This window comes from Hyperoodon ampullatus (genome assembly GCF_949752795.1).
Source record: "Hyperoodon ampullatus genome assembly, chromosome: 11".
Classification (NCBI taxonomy): domain Eukaryota; kingdom Metazoa; phylum Chordata; class Mammalia; order Artiodactyla; family Ziphiidae; genus Hyperoodon; species Hyperoodon ampullatus.
In genome coordinates, this window is record NC_136924.1 from 54,048,975 (window position 1) to 54,069,779 (window position 20,805).

Sequence of the window (20,805 nt, forward strand, 5' to 3'; positions counted from 1 at the left end):
GTCCCCTCACTGCCTGGGCCCTGCTCTCTTCCCTCCTTGGCCTCTCAGCACACGGGTTCTGGGCCAGTGGCCCGCGCCCTGGGGAGAAAGCCCATCTTACCACAGCTACTTCCGGGGAGAATGTTACCATGGCGATGGGATGAAGGTGGGCACCGTGGGGTTAGGCAAATGCCCTTTGGCCAGCAGAGGTGGATGAGGGGAAGCTGTGACCTTAGTCACCTTGGTTTTGGTCTTCCTTGGCAGTGAGTGTCCTAGGCAGGCCAGGGTAGGAAGGCAGAGGGAGAGGCCCCATCGTGGCACACTGCCCTGGACACAGCGGCAGCAGGATGAGGTGTGGGTCATGGGTCAGTGTTTATCGTGGGTGGGGCGAAGGAAGGGTGATCCCACCAGGCTCTGGACCTGGGTAGAGGTGAGGGTATCTCTGTCCCTGAGGAATGGCTGCGTCTCTCCCGCCTGCCTGTTCCCTCGGCACCAGCCAGCTGCCACTTCTGGAGTGTGGGAGGGGGGATCCCCGGGCACGGGCCCACCTTCAGCCTCTGCCCTCTGCCCGCACTTGAGATTCTTTGTCAAATAAAGAGCAATTCCTCATGACCGAGGTCTCAAGGCACTGGGGGCAGCCCGTGGCCTGCAGGTAAGGGGGACCTGGTGTTAGGTTGGGCAGGAGGGAGGATGGGCTGGGTGGGGAGGGGAAGTGGGAGAGGAGGGGCTGAACTCCAGAAGGAGTGGGGAGAGCTGCTGGGCAGCCTCCAGCCCCAGAGAGGCAGCCCCGCCCAGGCGCCAGGGCAGGCTGCCCTACTCAGGAGATCTCGCTGCCAAACACCTCGAGCACGAGGGGCGTGAGCTTCATGCTGCACTCGGGCTGGAAGGAGAGGCAGCGGTACTGCTTGGAGTGCTCCTCGTTCAGGCTACGCAGGTCCGCTAGCTTCTGGATCATCTTGGCGTAGAGCAGGTGGCTGCCTGGGGGTGGGTGGCGGCAGCGGATGTAGGTCTGCAGCGTGTTGGACAGGCGGTCCTGGATGGCCTCGACCAGCGCGGCGTCCTGCACCCCGGGACGGTCTGTGGGCAGAGGGGCGGGCGAGGAGCTCTGAGCCGCAGCTCCCTCACCGTTCAGCCTCCCCGCCACCGCCCACACAGACAGACCCCCAGCCTCAGCATCCTCCCCGGTCACTCCCGGATGGCTGATGACCTGTGGCACCACAGTCCTCCCCAGCCCCTCAGCCACTTCCCATTGCATTTAGGATCGAGTCTCAGGTCCGTCTGTGGGCCATCTGGGCCTGTCCCCAACTATTCTCTCTCCTTCTGTCTCTGTGCTCCATCTTTCATCAGGACCCCGACGAGCCACGCTCTCTGCACTCCAGGCTTCACATTTGTCTTCCTTCTGCCCAGAACTCAGCTCTTTTACCTTTGCCTGACTCTTGCTGACCCTTCAGGTAACAGCTTAAAGGACCTTCCTCAAGAAGGCGATTCCTGGTGACCCCATACCTCCATGCCCCAGACGACATCAGGTTCCCACTTTCTGCTCTACCCTCTGTAGCATCATGTATCATGTTCTTCTTTTTTTTTTTTTTTAAATAAAGTATTTGTTTAATGTCTCTTTCTACACTTCCTGGGAGAGAAGTCTGTGTCCTGGGTGCTGCTGAGTCCCTATGCCCAGCATAGTGCTTGGTTCCTGCCAGAAGCCCAGTAAATCATTGCTGAGTGAATGAATGAATGAATGAGTGAATGCTCACTGGCCAGGAGGAGGGGCACCCATGTCCTTTCCTTGGGCCCCCAGCCCAGGAAAGCATCCCTGGAGAAAGGCCACTGGCTTGTTCTCTGAACACAGTCCAGGTGGAGGCCTCATCAGCAATCCAGCAACCCCAGAGCCACAAGACCTCCCTCCTCGGCTTCTCTCCCTCTTCCCACCCCAAAGAGGCAGAAGAGCTCAAGGATCACAGCACCCTGCCCCTCCAAAATCAGTCAGCTAAACTGTCTGTCAGGCCAGCAGAACCTCCTATCAGGCCCCAGGCTTTTGTGCCCTATCCCCAGGGGACCTCAAGTGTCAGCAGAGGTCAGTCCAGTTCACACAAGAGCAGAGCTTGAGTACTGTCTGTGGCCTGAGCAGCCCCATCTATTTGGTTCCTTAGAATCCCACCCATGAATCACCAATGGTCTTGCTAGGGCAAGGGCAAGGCCAAGGGCAGTGAGGGAACCCTCAACATACACACACCGCACGGGTTGGGCAGACCCAGCAAAGTGGGTGATTCCTTGTTGGTCTCTCCTTGTGCTCACTTCTCCCTCCAATCTTCCCTACTGGCCCCCAGCGGGACTTCCTCCTTCCCGCTCCCCACACTGCTAGGTACCTGGGGAGACAATGCAGATGGCCATGAGCAGCACGTGCTCCTCCTCATGCAAGTTCAGCTTCTTCAGCCCCACCTGGAACTTGATGAGGGGCTCGACCAGTTCCAGGCTGTGTCCGGCTATGAGAGAGAACGGCCAGCTGCTGTGGGCACCCACCCCACCCCACCTCCAGCCTGACCCTCACCCTTCTCTCCCTGGTGCTGCCTCACTCCCTCTGATGTGCCTGGTGGGGCCCACGACCCCAGGAGGGGCGGAGCCGGGGCAGGAGGAGGCAGAGCCCAGCCGCACCTTTGGTTACATCACTGACTTGGTACTTGTAGTCCGGGCTGCCGCAGGTCCAGGACATGTCGTCCATGGTGAAGGACTGGTTGGAGCGCAGCATGATGACCTCAATGGCACTCGACTTCAGCAGCACGATCTGGTCCTCAGGGGTGAGGTCTCTGCCAGGGAGGGGGCGGGGGTGGTGGGGGGGAGGTCAGGTTACTGGTCAAGACCCTCAAGTCATGCAGATCCGTGCAGTGCTTTGACAGGTATACACCTGCCAGGTGACCAGCATGTGCCCTGGGTCCTCCATCGAGGAGCTTGCAGCCTGGTTGGAAAGAACGAGACTGTTTCTTGGGGGAGAACGACTTGAGAACAACTCAGAGCTGGGACCAAATGCCAACTGATGTAGCTCAGCTACTAAGACAGGGAAAACCCAGTGACTTTCCAGGGTCTCCAAGGTCGGAGCAGCCATGGCTCTTCTAGGGTTAGGAAGATAGAGCCTGAAGAAGCTCCCAGGGCTATGGCATGAATATGGTCGTCTGCAAAAGCATGGCCAGAGCCATCCTCAATGGCTCCCATGCTTTCTTCCCCTCTCCCTCTTCCTGCCCTTCGGTCCTTCCAGTAGTGAAGTCAACTCTGTCTCCAGGACATCTCTGGACTCCCACTCCCACTGGGCTGCTCTGATTCAGAGCTCCATCATCTTTTTCAGTTGCCTCTTACTGGAATCCTGGAGTCAAGTCTCTCGTTCACCTTTCTTACTACTGCTACAGGGACGTGTCACTCCTGCGCTCAGAAATCCCCACTGACTATCAAATGCCCCAGGATCAAGCCCATACGCCATAACTTGGCTCCAACCTGTCTTTCCAGCCCCCGTTCCCATCACAGACTCCACCAACCCTCCATTCTAACAACATCGGATTACTCCACTTTCAGATGCTAGGCGTTCTCATGCCACCATGCTTTTGAACATGGGACAGCTCCAGCTTAGAGCGCCCGTCTTCTGCTCCACCCCACCTTTCTGGTCCTGAATCCAGTGAGGTCTCCCTTGGATCCCTCCACCCTTCGATTCTCTTCGTAGAATTAGAGCCATTCCTTTCCGACCTGCTGCACATTGCCTGTAATCCTATTTTGCCCTTTCCCCTTCTTTTTGCCTCTGTCTTTCAGATACTTGTCTCTGGCTCTTCATCGTAAGCTACTTGAGGGCCAGCACCACCTCTTAATGACTTTAGTGTTGCCCTCACACTGTTCATTGAGCCCTGAGCATGAGGAGAGGGTCAACAGCTATGTGTTGATGAGTCAAGAGGCTCATGACTAGTTCCACTATTCTGAGTCACGAGCTGGGCTTGTCTGAACAATGACAAGGAAAAGGCAGGACCCACAGATCAAATTGCTTCCTCTTTTTTCTCCCTTTCTCTTTCTGTGTGTTTCCTCCTGGATATCCTGTCGATGGGCTGTCATCCCCTGTGGCTGCACTTTGGAAAGTAAAAAGGTGGGAAACGGATATTAACTGATGAGAGTCCTGTATCAACAGGTGATGTATGAGGAGGCGTGAAAGGGCTTGCATGATTAGATGACCACCAAAGGGCCTGCACTGAAGGAAAATCACAAAGTGCTAGGGTTGGAAGGCTCCACTTAGAGGCTATGTGGTCCAATTCCTTCCTCAGCATTCCTGACAGATGGCTCTCACACAGCCTCTGCAGGACTCCCCCAGTGCCAGGGAGCTCCTGGTCTCTGGATACAGCCATGGGGTGCTTGGTTTGGGGGTTAATACCTTCCTCTGTTGGGCTCTAAGCCACGTGATCACACACTCATCCATTGCTTGTAGTTCTGCCCTCTCAAGGAACACAGAACCAGACTTCTCCATTAGCCGTGGGACATCCCTTTAACCATTTAAGGAAAGCCACCATGTCCCTCCTTGCCTTTTCTCTGGAATAAATAGCCCTGATGCCATGGCATCTAGGTGTCTCACCATCCTTGTCACCTTTTTCTGGGTGCTCAACCCACATTGAAAAAATAAAAACTAACACCACCCTCAATTGGGTTTTAATTCATTATACGAGTAAAACATGTTCATTATCAAATCTTTGGAAAATACACTCTCCCACCCACCTATTTTTGGGCATTTTGGTTGCTTCTAAGTTTTGCTGTTACAAGGAATTCCGTGAGGAACATCTTTGTACATAACCTTTTGTTCAATGGCCCACACAAAATGGATGGCCAGAAGTGAACAAACATCCCATGGGTGCCTGGCTAGAGAGATTTCCGCGGGATCACTGCCTGCTGTGATCCAGACATACTACTTCTATGGAAGCAAACCTAGAATGACCTCAAATTACCACCCACAGCCTGGAAATACAGGGACTTTCTCAGTGCAGCTCACAGCCAGAACTGGAAATGGTAGTGGGTGGCGGTAGCGGTGGAGATAAAGGGGGACTCAGTAAGAGACCTCGTTCCTGCTGTGATGGGCACCAGCTCCGGCTCTGGGCCTCCTCCCTGGACCTGAGTAATATTTACACCCTGATCAGTTTCCACACCTGTGGCCACATCAGTTTCTGGGCACCTGTGAGGTGCTCTGGGGATGTCTCGTCTTCCCCACCCCCCTAGGCAGGGTCCAGCCTGTCCCCATCTGCCTTCCCTCGGTACCTCTTGGAGCCCTTATCTCTTCACCACGGCTATTCATATGTCTATCTCTTCCATCAGAAGCTGAGGGCCTTCCACAGGCCAGGGACTGTGTCTTAGTCATCTTTTATCCCTCACAGTTTATGTAATAAGCAAGCTGATTGTTGGACAGATGAATAAGTGAATATAGAGGAAAGGGCATAGGAGGAGGGAAGCACTATGACCCCAGGCCTCTGACCCAGGAAGGAGCCCCTGGGGATGGAAATGGCAGTGAGGTTGAAGGCGTTTAGCCCTCTGGGGTTGTTGGGGCCTGGTCTCTCATGCGCCCCTCTGGGCAGTGAAACCTGTGGTCCTTGGTTCTCGGATCCAAGACGGCTCCTGGCCACGGAGTCTCTGCTCCTGACACCACTTCCTCCATGCATTTCTTTTGCAGGGCTGAAGGAGGGGGATTTGTGGGGTGCAGACCAAGAGGCTGAGGGAGAAGAGGTGGGAGCCAGGGGCAGGGCCAAGGCCACACCACAGGGCAGTCCACACCCAGCACAGCCCATCCAGCCCCGCCCACACTGGAATCTTGTCCTGTACTCTTCCCTCCACTCACCCACACAGACGTCTCATCCTGCCCTCCCCACACCCTCCACCCCCGCCTCCAGGCAGCAAGATCAAAGCCATCAGGGACGCAGCCACTGTTCTTTCACTTCTTGGAAAAGCAGAACCTCTAAGTGCAGGAACCGGCAGAACCAGAGAACGGTTGGGCTGCCCCCGCCTGGGTCCTATGGAAGCCTGGGCTCTGGCCCCCGTCCTGGTGCAGCATCAGCTCCACCCATTCCCAGAAAGCATCCACGTAAATGTCCCCACAGAGCTCTTGCTGAAGCCTGCTCCCTTTTTGTTGGAAAACATTCCACTTTGGGTCTTCTCAAGACATGCTGAAGTCAGAAAAGTTAACCCAAGCGTGTTTAGGATCGACTTAATTGATTTTGCCTCCATAGCTGGGTGGCTCCAATACCTGCTCATATATACCTCACTTCAGCCAGGACTGCAGGGCTAGACCAGGGAACTCTGGAGGATGAGGCTTGAAAGGGAACGAAGGGGGTAGACTTCAGCTCATCCTTGGGGAGAGGAATTGAGGGGCAGGTGGCGCTATTTTGTGCGAAGGTATATGTGGCGAAGGGAAGGGATGGGGGCCAAGAGAAAAACTAGGGCTCAGGTTACTTAGTGGAGGTAATCTGGTTAAATGGGTCACTTTCGTTTTAGGACAGTTTTCCCATGTGGGCAATCCCAGCCACCAAACCTTAGCATCTGGACAGGGCTTCAGGTGCCCTCTGGTCCAGCTCCCCACTAGGCAAGGTTTGGGGACTGTGTAGATGAGGGCTGCTCCTCCTGGAATTAGGATGAGAGCCGCCTGCTACAGTGTATCCATCAACACCTTGAAGTGTTTTTTCTCTAGCTGTTTACACAAAACAAGGCTTTGGGAACACGTGCAGTTTGCCAACAGTAACGAGAAGCGTGGGGGAGAGAGCTGGAACTTGTACTAAGCGGAACATCAGTTCCAAGGAAAGACTCTGGAGGGTAAACCCCAGGCCCAGTGCGATGCTGACCTCACAGGTGACACCCGTTCTGCCTGCAGAGTGGCCTTTACTCTTTTTGATGTAACCAAAATGTGCGATACAGTGAGAGTGTCTCAACACCATTTGATGGTTTCTCTCCTTTATAATTTTCACATTAATTCCAGGAAAGAACATTGGTGAATCCCTGGTATTTGAATTGGTGCGAGGCATAAAATAACACAGAGCAGGTTGTCTCAGGACAGAAACAACCTGGGATACGCTGGGTTTAGCTGTGTGAATTACCATCATTTAGCTGGCAATGCAGCAATTTAGACAGGAGCTGATGGCTTCCCTACAGAGATTCACCAAACAGTAAATGGCACCTCGTGTTAGCTTCCATCCAGAGCTGGCCAACGTCCAGTCATTTTCCAGCTCCCAGTATTCTAGCGCTGAATCTAAGCATCAGTACTGAGGAAGCATTCTACCCCTTCTGCTAGAGCTGCAACTATTGCTACTACTTGAAATGATGAGAGTATTGCTTGATAGTAATTAATTTCTTTCTTTTTTTTTTTTTTTGGCCACGTCACGTGGCATGCGGGATCTTAGTTCCTCCTCCAGGGATTCCCCCTGCAGTGGAAGGTGGATTCTTAACCACTGGACCTCCAGGGAAGTTTATTCATTTATTTCTTGACCACAATGTATATCTATTTGATGACAATGTTCCAAATGAACTTTTAGAAAGAATGAAGCTATTGATATACATAAATATAGATATAACTGCCTCCCAACATATCTACTAAAAGCGTCAACTTTTATGTACTTTTAAGAATTTTTTTTTTTTTGCGGTACGCGGGCCTCTCACTGTTGTGGTCTCTCCCATTGCAGAGCACAGGCTCCGGATGTGCAGGCCCAGCAGCCATGGCTCATGGGCCCAGCCGCTCCGCGGCATGTGGGATCTTCCTGGACCAGGGCACGAACCCGTGTCCCCTGCATCGGCAGGCAGACTCTCAACCACTGTGCCACCAGAGAAGCCCACTTTTAAGAATATTTAACACTGTATGACCATTTAAATATGAGTATTATAGATAGCATTATTACCAAAACAATAGAACATTTGAATGAATGAATGAAACTTGTATGAATGAATCCATAAGGGATGGTCTTTACTCCAGTAGAACTCCTTATACTTACCTACTTTGGCAAAAAAGATCTCAGTAGGATTAGGAAACAGCCTTGAGTGAAGGGTAAATTGGGTGAAAGATGCCCAGGTTATATGTACAAGTGCGTCTCCCTCTAGGATTCCTAAATTACATCACAAGCCCAACACTTTTTCCTCTCTATCACTTTATCCTGGTTTCAGAATTGGGTGTGCAGGATTAATGTAGGTTTAATTGAAAGGGATAATATGAGGAATAGATCCAAGGCAGCTGGAGTGGACACAGCAGTGAACTAAGAGTTCTTAACCCGGCTCTGACACGTGGGCTCCAACACTAGAAATCCTGGTGCTGGCCATTGAACCACACTGGGCTCCTGTTCCATCACATAGAAAGTGTAAGGGATGGATGGCTCTCCAGTGCTGACCTGCCGAGTAATGCTGGATGGGCTGCACTTCTTAAATACAGATTCCTGGGCCTTGCACAGAGGTTCTGATTTAGGAGGTCTGGGGTAGGGCCTGAGGCTGTATTTTGGGAAGCAGTAGATTGGTAATTTCTGAGCCTTCTTCGGGCTCAGTCTAGGATTCTGACTCTGTTCCCTGGATGTCCCAGAAGCTCCTTACCTGAAACCTGGGATCATCTTGGCAAAGCCAATGACCTTTTGGATACTGTAACTGACCAGGTCAGCCAGGTGGGGCAGCATGGAGAGCTGGGACAGGTCCAGGGTCACAGAAGGGTCATCAGAGTCTTCTTCACTCAGATCCAGGTTGGAGAAGCCGGTTGGCTCCATCGTATCTGGGGAAGGATGAGGGAAGAGAAGGAACTACTTGAACCAGGCTTCCTTCTGCAAGGCCCCACGAGGCCCTCCTACACCCTGGCAGCAGGGCCAGCTGGGAATCCCACAGTCACCACCTCTCTCCAAGGTCACTTCAGCCCAGGCTTCCCCCTAGGGTTCCCTGTGTCTTCCTTCAGCAGAGTGGGGCAGGAAAATCAAATATCAGAGACACTCTGAGATAAGAGACTTCTTTAAGATGTGATGTTACATGTTGTTCCTAATGATCTCAAATCAAAGATGCATTTGGAACCAATAAACTTGTGGAAAACAATGTTCAACCTCACTAGTGATCAAAGAATGGCCAAGAAGAACATTTACTTTTCACCTCTAAACTAGAAGCAAGTACGTTTATATGTTGACACCAGTGTTTGTAAAGATGCAGGGAATTAGGCAATCCTTGTGCAGCTCTGGGGTATAAAGGAGGCATACATTTGTGCAACTAATCTAGAAAGCTATTTGACCGTGAGGGCCAAAAGCCTACAATTATGTACACTCTATGACCAGTAATCCTACTTCCATGAATTCAACATAAGGAAAAATTCAGAATAAGTGCAAATATTTAGCTACAAGCATACTGTTATCTTAATGAAGAGCTGGGGAAAAAATCTAGATATCCAGTGATAGGGGTTTAGATATGTTATTGTACATTACACCCCAGAATACTATGCAGCCTTTAAAAATTATATTCTAGATGTGTACTGAATGGTATGAAGATATGACAATATACTATCCCAGCAAGTTACCAGACTGCGTATAGCACAATTCCATTTCTGAACATATATATGTGTTTAAAAAAATTGGGAAAAGATACATCACAGTGTTAACCATGATTATCTTTGGGCAGTAGGATTAAAGATTATATATAATATATATAATATACATAATTTAGTTTATATTTTCTGAATGTCTACAATGAACACATATTACTTTTATATAATAATTTTTTAAAAGTTAAAAATGTTAACTAGTTTGAATTTTTCAATAAATATATGCTATACTGAACATACCATGGGGGGGTGGTAAACACCTCAAATTAATTAACCTATGAGGAGAAATCAAAACTTCTAAATAATATAAAATTATTATGAAAAGTTGAAGTACAGACCAATGTATAGCATGCAGATTGGCCCACTTCTTTTTTTTTCTCCCGGCTGTGCCGCAAGGCTTGTGGGATCTTTGCTTTCCGACCGGGGATTGAACCCGTGCCCTCGGGAGTGAAAGTGTGGAGTCCTAACCACTGGACCACCAGGGAAGTCCCCAGATTGACCCTCATTGATAAAAATGAATATACCATAAAGTAAAAAGAGCAGGAAAATGGGTAGAGAAAATTACCACAGGGGAGGGGTTACTACAAGCTTAACTACAAGGTGAGGGGCTCAGAGGATCAGTTATCTGTGCAGTGGTCCATGCAGGTGAGTAGACACACGGCCAACTCCACTGTTATCTCTGTCTAGTTGACACAGGGAGCCCTCCCACCTACTCTGGATCTGGGCACAGATCCATCAATGAGTCTGGAAGTACCATACCTGAGGATTCTAGTTGCCCAGAGGGGAGGGGCCTTTTCCATCCCTGCCTTTCTACAGGCCCCAACCAGAGGGCAGCTGGGTTGGGTGAGAGGTAGAAGTATGAAGGCAAGGGCAGGGGGAAGATGAGGCGGGAAGATGAAGAGGAAGGTAGGAAAGGACTCTAAGAGGAAAGCAAGGATGAGCTGGAAGGGACAGGTCCTCCAGGACCTTAGGGGCCCCCCAGGGCTTGAGGGGAAGGCGGGCTGTAGTGGGACCCACATCTTCTCCTTCCATGCTGAATTCCACCTTCCAAAGACTCAGGCTCTGGTGACTGTGCTTAACAACACTGTTTGTTATATTTGAAAGTTGCTAAGAGAGTACATCTTAAAAGTTATCATGGGGGGAAAACATCTTTGTAACTATGTGAGGTTAACTAAACTTACTGTGGCAATCATTTTGCAATATATACATATATCACATCATTATGTTATACACCGTAAACTAATACAATGCTATATGTCAATTATATCTCAATAAAACTGGAAAAAACAAAACCCCAAATGAAACAAACAAAAAAACCCCAAGGGTCCGGGCTCAAAGTACCATTTAAAGGAATCCGGTCACTCCCAGGGAGGGAGCCAGGGGCCGAAGCCTGGCTTAGAGGAAAGAACAGAGGCTCTGCAGGCAGACCCTGCCCACCGGACCCCTGTCTGGCCCCTTCCTCAGCGTCCTCCACGTGGGCCCTCAGGAAAGCCCCGCCCCTTCTCTAAAAAAGGTTTTTCTCTGAAGACGTTGCCTGGCACACAGTATGTAAGTGCTGTCCTTCCAGCTGCAGCCAAGGACAGGTGGGCTGGGGAAGCTCTGGGCTCTCGGGGAAGGGGGCGTGCAGTCCCACTTACCTGGAGAGGAGGTGTAGCGATCTGAGCAGGCGGAGGATGAGTTTCCAGAGAAGCTGGGCGTGTGTATCAACCAAGGCCCTGAGGGATGGTTCCCTTCATTCTCACCCTCTCGAACCGGAGGCTGGAGGGAAAGGTGGAGGGTCAGAGGCCCACACTTGGAAGTCACCTTCCTACCCCAGCCCTGATCTCTGACAGGAGGGGGAGTCCTCCCCAGTGTCAGAAGGCCAGAGCAGCCTCCGTCCCTTCCCAGGTTGTGTGCCCAGATCCCCCTTTGCCCTCCGTCCCCCTCCGAGCCTGGGCTCTGCTGGTGGCTCATGCAGTACCCGGAACTGGCTGAAGTCGGCGTAGGTGGGGTCATAGGTCTTGTGGTGGGCGTCCAGCAGGATGGCGATGATGTGTTGCTGCTCCTCGGACAGCTTCGGCCGCAGGCTGTCCTTCAAGGCCTCCTCTTCCTTCCTCTTGAGGATCATCTCTCGCTTCCGCTGCACCTCTTCATCAGTCAGGATGACTGTGGGGCGGGAAGGGGGAGTCAGGGGGGCTCCCCTGCAGCGCCTCCAAGGAACCTTCCTCCAGGTAAAGGCACGAGATGGAAGGGGCTGTGCCTCACACTTGGAGCTCACCGGGCCATCCGGCCGCAGGGACCCCAGGCCCACAATACGAATGGAAGATCGCGCATTCTATGCTGAAAAGGCAGGGGCATGAAAGAGGAGGAGATAGAGGATGTGGGAGATGGGATGCTTGGGCATTGTTAGGGAGCCTGGGATCTCAGTAACAAGGTGTCTGATTCTGCACAGACTGAGCTTTCCAGGCTTTTGTTTGCTTGTTTCTAAAATGAGAAGTTTGGACCAGATGATCTCTTCTAAGTCCCTGTTTTGTTCCTTCCTCTGTAAAGCATGCGTATGTGGGGATCCTACCTCAAGGACCGACTGCTCTGAGACCACAGAGCAGATGCTCACGAAACGTTTGTTCTTGTCACTTCTACCCCCTCCCTGTACTCCCTGATCCTGAGGGAGACACTGGGGGGAGGGAGGGTGCACAGTCATGGCGACAGAGGCTAGGAGGTGCTGAGAAGACCTCACACGGCCTTCCCCACATCCAAGTTTCCAGGCTTGTGATCTACTATGACCAACGTAGAAAGACTTTGCCTCTTTGGTTGGGCCAAAACAACCCCTGCCTCAGCCAATCCAGTCTTGAAATGATGCCCAAGGAAGTTTTCGAGTCCTCTGGAAGTCCCCAAGCATAGCAGATCACAGCTCTAATCTGGGAAGCTCTCTCCAGCAACTGGCCAGTGTATCCCACCTCGGGGATCCCCTGCCCCTTGCAGGCTGTGCAGGGGCTCCGGGCCTCCCCGTGCTGGGGCAGCTGCCGGGAGGGCGGGGCTGGGAACAGGGGTGCTTAGCACAGCAGCCGGGCACACAGACCTCCCGGCTGGGGCTTGCAGAGCGCTGACAGCAGGAGTGGGCGCTGGGGCCCTCGGCCTGCAGCTGCGTGCTCTGTGCTGGTCTTACCAGCGCATCTGCCCACAGAACTGAGAGTTTCACAAGAGCAGGGAAAGGAACCAGACCCCCAGAGTGGGTGGGTGCCCGGCTTCAAGAAAGGCCTATTGACCTAGGCCCGTTGGGTGGGGGAAGGACGAGAGAAGTTGGCGGGGGCGGGGAGGGAGAGCCTGTCGGGGGTGGGAGTGGGCACAGCAGGAAAGGGAAGCCTGCTGCGAAAGATGGCCTGTTTCTTCCAGAGCTGAAACAAACTATACCTAGAGGAAGACTGGGGTGGGCACCATGCCCAGGTTACTGAGTCACCTGCCCAAAGAGCTGCCAGCCCTCCTCCCACAGAGGGTGTCTGCTCAGACCCCAAGAGATCGAGCAGGGTGGGGGAGGGAGCATCCCATTCAAGGCAGGGTGTGAGGCCCTAGCCTGGGGAAGCCAAGATTAGGTGTCTGGTCTTTCCTGCTCACCTGAGGGGCAGGCGGAGGAGGTGATGAGGCTGGAGCCGGGGGGCTGGCTCTGTGTGCCCACAGGCATGCTTCTCAGCACCGACAGGGCTCTGATAACCCCCTGTGATTCTATGATGTCACTCTCCTGCTCAGAAACTTTTTCTGGATCCTTCCTGCTTACCATGCCCCAACTAAAGTCAAGATTCTCTGTTATTTCCCTTCTTCCTAACTTTCCAACCTCATTTCCTGGTGCCACTGGACACAGCTTCTGCTCTAGTCACGTTGGGATTGCTGACCTGTGAACATGATCTGCTCACTCTTGCCACTGCATTTCTCCTTGTGCTGGATGCCTGTCCAGCTCGGTCTTCTCTCCCCAGTAGCCATGCAAGCTCTTTTGGTTCTCCAGCAACCAGTACACAGCCCTCTCGTACGACGAGAGGCTTTCTTATTGCCTTGATCTGCAGTGAGCCGTTTTTCCCACACACACTGGCACCCGATCGTTTTTCACTCTGTCACATTTACAGTTAGTACAGGTCCCAGTAAATGTCTTTATAGAGAGAACCTAAGAAGTTCAAGGTCTCCTCCACTGGAACTGCAAGCTACCTAAGGGTGGGGGCCACATCCTACAATGCCTGAGTCTTCCCCACCAAGGCTAGCCCAGTGGGGCTTCCTCAATAGTCTGATGCACTGGACACCCAACACATCAACACTGGCTGTACCTACTATGTGCTGGTTGTCATCCTGGCTCAGGAAAGAATGGTGAGAAGTATAGCAATGCTGCACATTCCCTACCATGTCGGAATGGCACACGCCGTATGCCAGTCCACCAGTTCACTGAGCAACGCTTACATGTTTGATTTAAATAATTGTGACTGAAGTATTTTCAAGACAGAATACCTTGTAACAGGACACCCGTAACATCATGTAACCTTTGCTTGATGATTCAGAGGCATCATTCTGAATAATTCTTAGACTTCACAGGGACAAGGTTATGACCTCAGAATTGTATGGAGTTGTTTTCCTGCACTATATGACTCAGCCAGCTGTGATTCTGAGTTCTTGTACTACTTTTCATACCAGTCTAGCCCGCTCTCTTCAGCTATGTGTTGTCTCTTCTTATTTGTGTGTCTCTAGAAGCGTGCCTTTATCCCCCTTAAGAGTTACTTCTAATCTGTTGGGAGCTGGAAATCCTGGTGATCAAGCTGTATGTAATAAAAAATACTGTTAATAAAAATAGAGGTTTATTTGAATGTACCAGCCACTATTCTAAGTGCTTCTATATATTAACTCACATTACTTAGTCCTTATAATAACCCCTAAGGCAGGTACTATTATCCTCACTTTGCAGATGAGGGAAGTGAGGCCCAGAGAGGCTATAAAACTTGTTCAGAGTCACACAGCAAACAAGTGGTGGAGCTGGTATTTGGGCCTGGGCAGTCTGGCTGTACAGTCCAAGGTCCTAACCACTACCCCATACTGCCTGTGACTATAATTGGCTATGAATGCTCAGCAGGACCCTGGTCCTCAGCCATGGAGCTCTGACACACAAGGTGTTCCAATCCATCTGAAGAGTATGAAAAAGTAAATAAAGTTGCAAAGCTTGTAAGTGATTTACCTTAAAAGGAAAAAGTTAAGAGATTTGAGGTTAACCATATGACACTCATCTTCTCCCTTATTCCTAGCGAATAGTGACCACCAGCCCATGTGCGGTACTACAGGAAGAAATGCTAAGATCCGCTGGTTTCACATGAAGGCTGCCAATCCATGGGCCTCCCTCCAGGCAACATTTTCTGGGGACTAATAAGTCATAATTCTCTCACATATGCAGATGTTGTTGTGACTTATGAAATAAGTCGTTTGTTTAAAGGGGCTGTTAATTTCATAGGATTTAAAGAATCATTTTCTCAATGAATTGCTACTAAAATACCATTATTATTATGTAGGAGGGCACTTTTTTTGCTGGTTTGTTTTATTTTTTGTGTTTTTTTGGCTAAACGATAGAAATTTATTTCTCTCTAGGAGGCACATTTTGAAGTTAAAAGCCACTCAAGTTAAAAGCCCATTGATGGGCTCTCCAGTGAATAAAGGACATGAGCTGTGTACAGGGGTTTTGTGAAATCCATATGGCTGCTTAGTCGCTTCCCAGGTCCTTGCTGACTGTGCAAATGGCTTTGCTCAATTTAATCCCGTGCAAGATATTCCCTGTTCCATAAAGTCTAGAATAGAGTTAGGGGGTCAAGATCTGAAAACACGAACAACTTAAAAACATTTCAGTTTGCCACAGGTGGCCTAAGGACAACATTAGGGGAACAGACATAAAATTTTCCCAAATGAATGACATTGACAGTATCAGATTTGGGAGATCTTCCTGATATATAAATCAGTGGGAGATGCAGAGAAACAAAGAAGCATAATGGGGAGCTAATATTCAATCATTCAACACATATTTACTGAGTACCTACTATGTGCCAGGGGCTGTGCTCATGCTGGGCAGAAAAGATGTACATGTGTGAAAACATTAAACAAGTTCACATGTGCAGGCCGGGTCTACAAGAGGCCAGAACTCAACTGTGAAATGTCTTGGGCTCCAAGGACATCAAGTCAACCTGGACTTGAAGAGAGAGAGAGAGTCTTTAGCGGGAAAAAACTCTCTTCCGCCCGCCCGTCTCTTAGGGCCCCAGGCAGTGCCTGGAGATGCACAGTGGAGGAGCTCTGGCCCACTGAGGGGAGTGGGGGGAAAAGGGGAGGGGGTTCGAGAGGCTGTGCTGGGGTGGAGCCCACAGGCTTGACCTTTGGAAACAGGCCTAGATGATTAGCTTTGGAGGCATGAGATATATATATATATATATATATATATATATATATATATATATATATTTTTTTTTTTTTTTCGGTACACGGGCCTCTCACTGCCGTGGCCTCTCCCGCCGCGTAGCACAGGCCCCGGACGCACAGGCCCAGCGGCCATGGCTCATGGGCCCAGCCGCTCCGCGGCATGTGGGATCCTCCCGGACCAGGGCACGAACCCACATCCCCTGCATCGGCAGGCGGACTCTCAACCACTGCGCCACCAGGGAAGCCCCGGAGGCATGATATTTTAATTTCTCTGAATTTGCTCATCTATCACAAAAAATAAAAACAGAAGTATTTACATATTTAGGGATTGTTGTCAGACTTTAACAAGAAAGTACTAGTGCCTGACACTGGTACAGTAAGTGGTCAATAAACATTAGTTCCCACAGGCATCTCCTCTGCTTCTTATGCCTCCTCTAGGAAACGGCCACCTCCCTGTCCCCACCAGAAAGGAGCCTGGGTTTGCAGCTCCCTTCAAAGGGAGCCCTGGGGTGCCCTGGGGTTTTACTAATGTTGACACTCAGTTGTCTCTAGGAGGCTAGGCCTTGGGGATGACAGCTAGCCTGGGTGATACATAAGCAGCTCTCCTAGGGTCCTGAGCTGGGGAGTTCCAGGCCCCCCAAAGCTTGGCTAACCTGAGGCAGGAAATAGAGCTCTTCCTGGAGGACCTTCCCTTTGGGGCAGTGGAAGGAATAAGCCTCGCATTGGCCCAACATTTCTATTACAAACGGAGCTCTGGGGCCCAGACCCCAAAAGCACAGCTCTCCCAGCCCATCCCTAACTCAGCACAGCTCCCTTCACTAGCATGGTGAGAGTGGTGGGCACAGGGCTGCCCTGGGCATAGAGCAGGAAGGGGGCACGGGGCTCCGTCCGAGGGACTGAGGCTGAGATTAGGGTGGCTGAGGCACAAAGCTGACCAGGGGCTGGGGCTGGGCATCCGCTTCTGGATTGCTGGCCCCCCACCACGTGGTGTTCCTGGGGTGGGAGCACCCCGAAACACTCAAGGCCTGCTCAGCACGGTGGATTCAGTGCTCTCCCCGGGGACCAGGAGTGATCTAGGAGGGACAAAGAGTTGGATTCTAGACCCAACACGCTTTCCGACTCCAATCCTGGTATTAATATTTTTGCCTTTCTGGGTCTCAGATGATTTCTAAGTGTGCTTCCTGTTCTAAGCGGATGGAACATCTCTTTTCTCCTGAGACATAGGAGAGGCGCTTCTGGGACATCAGTGAGGCTGGCCCTGACCAGAACTCCTGTGGCAGAGCCTTACTGAGTTCCAGGTGTAACTCTGGGCCATTCTTGGTTGGCTGGAGCCTTAGAACCATGGTCCCCTGCCCTGTGGAGGCTGTGTGCTCGGAGCGGGCAGGGGCAGGGGCGGTGCACGCTGCCTCCTGTTTACGTCCAGCCTAGCACCTTGAACAGAGCAGGCTGCACTAAGCCAACGTGTGAGAAGCTCCATGAGGCACCCAGGCCTTGAGCCTCCATGACTCCAGGATAAACAGGAGTTGGGCGGGGCAGGGGACCTGGGCTAGGAGTGATCAGCGTGCCCAGGCCTGCATGCTCCCATGGGGGCGAGGAGGAACAATGGCCTGGAAGCTTCTTCCAGGGCTGCTGGTGTTGGCTGGGGAGCTGGTATCGGGAGTGAGGGGCCGTGGCCCACCAGAAGGGAGCCTGTCAGGGCCCGAGGGGCCGCCACTTCGCCTCTGTTTCCCAAAAACCCAGCATTTTTTCCCATCAAGAAAGAAACTTCCCGTCCCCTCAGTCCTGTCCTGTGGCTTTTTCCTTGTTCCAGACACGTCTCCCCTGTACCTAACCTCTCCAACGCCCACCCCCTGACCCCAGAATTGGCCCCATGGCCAGGAGGGCCTCCAGGGGTGGCTGTATCTGAATGTACCTCCTGAGTCTCCTCAGGCACATAGCTTAGCAGGGCATGGCCCCCATCCTAGGCCCTGGAAGGGATCAGGGTACAGTTCACAGGCGGGGGTGAGCAAAAGGCACAGAGCAGGGAATAGTGTGCAGAGGGCACCCATGACCAGGCCAGCCCAGTGCCCTTGCTTCCAGCCCCAGGAGGGCCTGGCCAGCCCTTCCCAGGTTCTGCTGAATTCAATGGTTACTCTGCTTACCAAGTAACTGGCACTAGAGCTCAGATGCAAAGTCCAGGGGTTATTTTTAGTTTAGCTTAGCTTTGTTTTGTTTTGGCCACGCCACACAGCATGTGGGATCTTAGTTCCCCACCAAGGATCCAACCCGCGCCCCCTGAGTTGGAAGCACGGAGTCTTAACCACTGGACCGCCAGAGAAGTCCCCGAGGGTTTGTTTGTTTGTTTGTTTTGCAGTACGCGGGCCTCTCACTGTTGTGGCCTCTCCCGTTGCGGAGCACAGGCTCCGGACGCGCAGGCTCAGCGGCCATGGCTCACGGGCCCAGCCACTCTGTGGCATGTGGGATCTTCCCGGACCGGGGCACGAACCAGTGTCCCCTGCATCAGCAGGCAGACTCCCAACCACTGTGCCACCAGGGAAGCCCCCCCAAGGGTTGTTTTTAACGGTGGGTCAGAACATGTTAACCTGCCACATTGGTCCTCTTCTGCAATGCCAGTGCTGGACAGGAAGTCCTAGAGGATCGCTCCTCTTTTTCAATCTGGATCTAGAGGGTCCTCCTAGAGTCTAGGGCTTCCCCTTACAGGATCTTTCCACCTAGTCCTGGACACCAGCCCTCTGATCTGCTCACTGGGCAAGAGTGGCTGGAAGGCTAGGGTGCGGCAGACCCCCCATGACAGCCAGGCTCTGAATGTTTCTCCTCTCCATCACTCCTGCCCCTCCCCACTCACAGCAGCCCTCTCTCCCAAAGTCCAAAGAACCCCGGGGTCCTTGAGCCGCATCCTTTCCCCGAAGGTCCTGGAAAGAGGCTGCTGTAAGAATGGCGATGACGTCTTAGAGGAAGACAGACCTGGGGGGCTCATGAAGGCAGTGCCCTGCCTGTCCCTCCACACAGGCCTCGCACAGGACGGGCCCTTCCTGGGCCTCGGGACACACACACACACACACACACACACACACACACACAGATCCTAAAAAGGCTGGCAGGACTCCTTGGGCCTTTGACCTTGGAGTTCCAGCCTCCCTGCCTGATGCTGCTGGTCCCACTCATGCCAGGACTCCCGACTCAGGCCCCAAATGCCGGCAGCTACAGGGGAAGGGCAAGAGGACATTGCTGGCCAAACCTGCGTAAACAGCAGCGATCTTCCCCCTGACCCCGCCCTCGCCCCGCCCTCGCCCCGCCCCTGAAACTCACACTCCTTCATCATGCCGATGTCCACACAGCGCTTGAGCCGGCAGGCCTGGCAGTGGCGGCGGTTGTCCTTGGTGATGCGGCAGTCTCCATTGAAGGGACAGGTGAACAGTGCCTTCCGCTTCATGCTCCGTCTGCGGAGAGAGCACAGACCCTCAGCTGGGTCACCTACTTCCCAGCCCCTCGGCCCTGCCTGTGGGAGAGTGGCCTGAGAGGGCTGTGATCAGGAGACCTGCCAATGCCCCCCACCCCCACCCCCGGGGCTCTATGTGTCCCAAGGAGGATGGCGGCCCAGCCCAGTCATTTCCTATTCTGCCCCCATCATTGGCTTTACTTACCTTTACAGTACTCTCCTCCTCCCTTTCTTTTAATTACACAGGAAATATGAGTGAATTAGCTAGCAAAAAAAAAATTTAATACTGAAATCTGCAGAGTTGCCCTCACTGCCTTTAGTGCCATCATGAGAGGCGATGAAGCTGATCTCAGCTTTAAGTCTTCTAGAGTCAGAGATCTGTGACTAGAGCATCCCCGGTTCAGGGACAGACATGTGCACAGGTGCAAAGAGAAGGGAGAAAGGGCCCAAACCATAGCTTCAGACATCCAGACAACCTGCCCAGAAAGAGAAGCAGCCACATGAGCAGGTGGGTGCCTTGAGGTTTGGCCTTGCCTTTCCAAAACGTAGAGGAAGTTAAGAGTTCTGTAAGAACAGAAAACTACCGAAGAGCTCTTAGCTCTTAGCTGGCACCCCCCCGCTCCACCTCGCAGCCTATGTAAATTTGTGCGTGTGTGCACACGTGTGCGCGTGTGTGTGCACGCACAGGCATGCGTGCAAGCCCAAAGGCTCGTTTTCCTAATTCTGGCTTTCTCCCCTGCTTGCAGCCACAGCACATGGGACGTTTATGAGGCTGCATAAAGAACAGCTCCCCAGAGGCTTCTCGGCATCTGTACCCTAGAGGTTCCTCTTACTCTCCCCAGCCCCAGCAAGGGGAGGCCCCACTTTTTCTGCCCCAGGACAGGTGCCAGGATTTAGCTGGGGAAAGATGGTGGCAGAATCACTTTCTCTGTAAGCAACAGCATCTTCCAAGGAGCTGTGGAGATACCCAAGCCTTAGAAGCCAAGGTCCAGGCTCAACCCTTTCCCTCTCCTGGAGATGAGCTACCGATATCGTCTTCTCCTGTTGTCATATACTAGTTACGTTTTTGATGAAAAATGACTTATTGTTCACATTCACTAGAACACATACGGATTTAGGACAAACACGTTCATCAGTCGACATGGACATATGGGGACCAAACCAACTTGACCCCTGGGAGAAGGGAGAAGAGACTAGAGGAACAGGTAGTCATAGGTAGTCAGACTCTTACGACCCTTAGGGCAGTCCTCATTTTATGGATAGGACCCCTGAGGTGAAGAGACTTACTTGAGGCGATTTAGCAAAGAGTTGAGCCTCCCAAGTTGGGACCCTAGGAATGTGAGGCTCAGCTTTTAGCTTCCTGGATTGGACATACTGTTTCATACCCAGAAACTCAAGGAGCTCGATGAAGCTGAGCCCACAGGCGAACGGCTTCAGG

At 52.0% G+C, this 20,805-nt stretch overlaps 1 protein-coding gene across 1 annotated transcript in view; it reads right to left on the reverse strand.

Moving 5' to 3' along the window:
* Nucleotides 1–703: 703 nt before the first annotated feature.
* Nucleotides 704–20,805, reverse strand: part of VDR (vitamin D receptor) — a 29,758-nt gene continuing 9,656 nt past the window's right edge. The window contains exons 2-8 of the mRNA XM_079714328.1: nucleotides 19,238–19,368; nucleotides 11,484–11,668; nucleotides 11,161–11,281; nucleotides 8,545–8,716; nucleotides 2,629–2,780; nucleotides 2,343–2,459; nucleotides 704–1,056 (exon numbers count right to left, since the gene is read on the reverse strand). Of these exons, the coding sequence (XP_079570454.1) occupies nucleotides 797–1,056; nucleotides 2,343–2,459; nucleotides 2,629–2,780; nucleotides 8,545–8,716; nucleotides 11,161–11,281; nucleotides 11,484–11,668; nucleotides 19,238–19,368 (1,138 nt within the window). The 3' untranslated portion in view covers nucleotides 704–796. The remainder of the gene's footprint in view (nucleotides 1,057–2,342; nucleotides 2,460–2,628; nucleotides 2,781–8,544; nucleotides 8,717–11,160; nucleotides 11,282–11,483; nucleotides 11,669–19,237; nucleotides 19,369–20,805) is intronic.